General features: G+C 61.0%; 1 protein-coding gene across 1 annotated transcript in view; it reads left to right on the top strand.

The window, feature by feature from the left end:
- Window positions 1-2,977: 2,977 nt before the first annotated feature.
- Window positions 2,978-4,080, top strand: part of KLC3 (kinesin light chain 3) — a 4,099-nt gene continuing 2,996 nt past the window's right edge. Inside the window, 2 exon segments of the mRNA XM_077747100.1 lie at window positions 2,978-3,386; window positions 3,800-4,030. Coding sequence (XP_077603226.1) covers window positions 3,129-3,386; window positions 3,800-4,030 — 489 coding nt within the window. The 5' untranslated portion in view covers window positions 2,978-3,128.

Here is a 4,080-nt window from a genome sequence, read left to right as displayed (position 1 = left end):
GGTGTGCGGTTTAGGGGGCTGGCCATCACGGGGGCCTCCTGATGCGGGTGTGTGGAGAGACGGGGTCCGCAGCTCAGGTGTGTGATGGTGTGCGAGGCTCAGGTGTGTGTGATGGTGTGCGAGGCTCAGGTGTGTGCGCCGTGGTGTCAGGCCGCGGGTGTGGGTGAGAAAGGGCGATGGCCGGGCGGGGTCGCCCGGAGAGGGCGCGGAGGGACCCCGTAGATGACGTGGAACTGTTACAGAGAGATGGAAACATGGGCGACCTCTGAGGGTGTGTCTAATGCCGGGGGGACGGGGGCGCTGCGGGTATGAGGGGGGTCTTGCACTGTTTCTAGGATTAGGTGTGAAGGGGCGGGGCTGAGGGGCGGGGAGCTGGCTAATGGGGGACCCGCACGGATGTGTAGGGTGTCCCTGTGATCCTGTCGGCTGACAGGGCTGAGCGTGGGAAAGGGAGTGTGTCGTTCGGGGGTACTGAGTGTGGGAGCTGATGTGTGTCCAGGCACCGGTCCGTGTGGTGTGTCGCTGTGACTCTCGCTGTGGCTGACTGTGGGTGGCGCCTACAGAGCATTCAGCTCGTGTGAAATTCACGTGGGCAGCATCGTGGGAATAATGGTTGTGGTGGTCAGGCTGGCTCCCCGTGAGCTTGGGTGATAGCGACTTTGTTTATGGGGCTCGTGTGTGAGGCGTGACACCGGCGGTACGAGAGAGACGCGGGTACCTGCACACACGTCCGCGTAGCGATTGATGGCGAGTGGGAGCCTGCAGTATAGAAAGTCCATGATTCGGTGACCCCTGTGTGTCTGAGTGTACACGATTGTGAGCACGTGCGTAGGCACCCACACCACTGGGCTGCTTACAACGGGCTAGCAGCTTGAGTGTGTGCCCGAGAGGGTGTACGCAGAACCACTTCCGCGTGTTTCCGCAGCCGTTTGTGCCCACAGTGGGCGCCCACTTGTGCCAGCACAACTGAATCTGAGTTCAGGGGTCATTTGCACGTCTGTGCTTGAAGCTCTGTATTTCGATGTGTGAATCCCTGGCTGGCCCAGCAAGGTGTGTGTGGGGGGAGGAGGAAGGTGGCAGGTCCACAGTGAGTCCCCGCAGTGCGCGCGTGTGTGTGCGTGTGCATGCGCGCACGCATGCCTGGAGGAGACGATGGGCTAATTGAGAGCTGCTTGCCGACTTTACGAGTGTGAGAGAGAGAGGTTATGGGTAAAAGTGCGAGAGAGGAGGCTGAATGTGAGTTGGGATTTGCTTGTATCTTCACTACTGAGGGGGCAGAGTTTGTGTGTGTTGGCTTTTATTTCTCTTTTTAAAAACGTTTTAATGTTTATTTTTGAGAGAGAGGGAGCACAAGCCAGGGGAGGGGCAGAGAGAGAGAGGGAGACACAGGATCTGAAGCAAGATCCAGGCTCCAAGCTGTCAGCACAGAGCCCTATGCGGGGCTCGAACCCATGGACCGTGAGATCATGACCTGAGCGGAAGTTAGATGCTTAAGCGACTGAGCCACCCAAGTGCCCCTGTTGGCTTTTACTTCCGAGAGGAAAACAGTGTGTGTTGGGTTGTAGTTGCACCAGGGGAGTGTGCATGTGTTGTTTCTGGAGTGTATGGGTGTGTGCCTGAGTTAGTGTGTTGCATTTGCTTTTTTTTTTTTTTTCCCCCAAGTTTCTTTATTTTGAGCGTGACCTGGTGGGGGCAGATAGAAACCAAAGCAGGCTCCACGCTGTCAGCGCAGGGCTCGAACTCATGAACTGTGAGATCATGGCCTGAGCTGAAATCAGGAGTTGGGCACCCAACCCACTGAGCCACCCAGGCACCTCGCATTAGGTTTTTCTGAAAGGAAAATGTGGATGTGCGTGACTGTATTTTTATTTTTTAGAGGAGAAAGAGTGTGTCCGGCATATGTTGTATTTCTGAGACAAGAATGTAGATTATGTTATATATATATAGTAATTTTTTAATGTTTATTTTTGAGAGAGAGAGAGAGAGAGCGGGGATGGGGGGCGTGGAGGGAGGAGCAGAGAGTGAGGGAGACAGATTCGGAAGCAGGCTCCAGGCTCTGAGCTGTCAGCACAGAGCCGGACGCGGGGCTCGAACTCATGAACCGTGAGATCATGCATGACCTGAGCCAAAGTTGGACGCTCACCTGACTGAGCCCCCCAGGCGCCACGTGTTATATTTTTAAGAAGGAGGTGTGCGTGTGTGTTGAGGTGTTTCTGAGAAACTACGTATTGTGCTGTATTTGAAAACAGTGCGTGTATTCCATTTCTGAGAGGAGCGTATTTAAGAAGGGTGTGCGTGTGTTGGGTTCTGTTTCTGGGAGGGGAATGTGGGTGCTGGTGTGTGAGGGCTCCGGAGGCCCCACTGGCTGTGTCACTGACTTTGTCACCCACATACAACCACGTGAACTGCCACACGTTACCATCTAGGCCTCAGACCGTGAGCTGTCACATGGCCAGTGTGACATCCATGGGCCGTGCCTGCCACACGTGTGTCCCAGCATGCCTTGCGCTGGCGGAGCCTGTCTGCGGTGGAGGGGTGGGGCCCCTGTTCCCTTGGGATCTGTCAGCATCTCAGGCCCCAGGAGCTGATATGCTCCCCCCACTGCGTTCCTGACCTCCCCCCCCCAATTCTAGAGGGCTCCTCTGCTTCCTGTGCCCCACCCCACCCCCAGTAGTCTGACTGGTTCCCAACAAAAACACCCTAAGAATGAGCTCATGGAGAAGCTGCCGCCTCCACACGCCCCGCCCCCCACGCCCCGCCGGGAGGGCGCCTCCGGTCCGGGTCACATACAGCCGGGTCACATATAGCCCGGAGTTCTGGGCCAGGGTACCTGGGGCCCTAGGCGTGGAGGGGGCTGGCCGGGTGAGCTCAGGGCAGGTGAGAGGTCGCGAGACCACTGTCGGCCCTCTTGGTGACTGCACACGGCGGTGTGGAGTTGCCCTCGGGGCCGGGTCCTGGGCTGAGGACAGGCAAAGCTAGACTCTGGGATGGGTGTGGGACAGGGAGCCGCTGGCGTGGGGGGAGGGCGCGGAGGCAGAGGGCCGGCCAGGGAGAGAGTCGGGAAGGGTGCTGCTGGCCGGCCCTGGCAGTGAGGGCTCCCCGATCCCTGCCGCCCCCCAGGAGCAGTGATGTCCGTGCAGGTGGCGGCCCCCGGAAACGCGGGGCTGGGCCCAGAGCGCCTGAGCCCCGAGGAGCTGGTGCGCCAGACCCGACAGGTGGCCCAGGGGTTGGAGGCGCTGCGGGCGGAGCACCATGGCCTGGCCAGGCACCTGGCTGAGGCCCTGGCAGGGCAGGGGCTGGGGGCCGGCCTGGAGCTGCTGGAAGAAAAGCAGCAGGTGGTGAGCCACGCGCTGGAGGCCATCGAGCTGGGACTGGGGGAGGCCCAGGTATGAGGGGACCGGTGGTCCCGCTTCCGGTGGGGGGAGGCTCGGAGCTGGGAGGAGGCCCAGGGACAGTGGAGGCAGGCGGGGGGGAGGGAAGCCTGGGGGAGGGAAGGCCTAGGCTGGAAACAGGGTCCCTGGGTGGGGCATTACCGGGTCCTTGTGTGTGACAGGGGCCCCTGAGCCGGGTGGTGTCCACCTGCAGGACTTTGGTCCTAGGGAGGTTTTGGGGCTACGTGGGCAGGATGTGAGGCGTCCCCGCACCTCATTTATGTGCCTGGGTAAAATCACAAGGCTCCCTGGGGGTCACATGGAGGGGTCTCGGTACAATCTGGAGGGTCCTGGGTGGAACGGGGCTGCTCTGGCCCGACTGGAGACCCCGGGCTGGGCGCCGGCCCCTGCTGCCCAACCCCCTGCAGGTGCTGCTGGCCCTGTCGGCGCACGTGGGCTCCCTGGAGGCGGAGAAACAGCGGCTGCGGGCACAGGCCCGGCGACTGGCCCAGGAGAACGCGTGGCTGCGCGAGGAGCTGGAGGAGACGCAACGGCGGCTGAGGGCCAGCGAGGAGGCCGTGGCCCAGCTGGAGGAGGAGAAGAGCCACCTGCAGTTCCTGGGGCAGCTGCGGCAGTACGACCCGCCCGCGGAGAGCCAGGTGCTGCGGGGCCGGCCCGATCCTCCTTAGGTACCCCCAGACCCGCACTC

The sequence above is a fragment of the Crocuta crocuta genome, unplaced genomic scaffold (genome assembly GCF_008692635.1).
Source record: "Crocuta crocuta isolate KB4526 unplaced genomic scaffold, BGI_CrCroc_1.0 scaffold334, whole genome shotgun sequence".
Classification (NCBI taxonomy): Eukaryota; Metazoa; Chordata; class Mammalia; order Carnivora; family Hyaenidae; genus Crocuta; species Crocuta crocuta.
The sequence above is the reverse complement of the archived record's forward strand: the minus strand, read 5'-3'. Positions and strand labels throughout refer to the sequence as shown.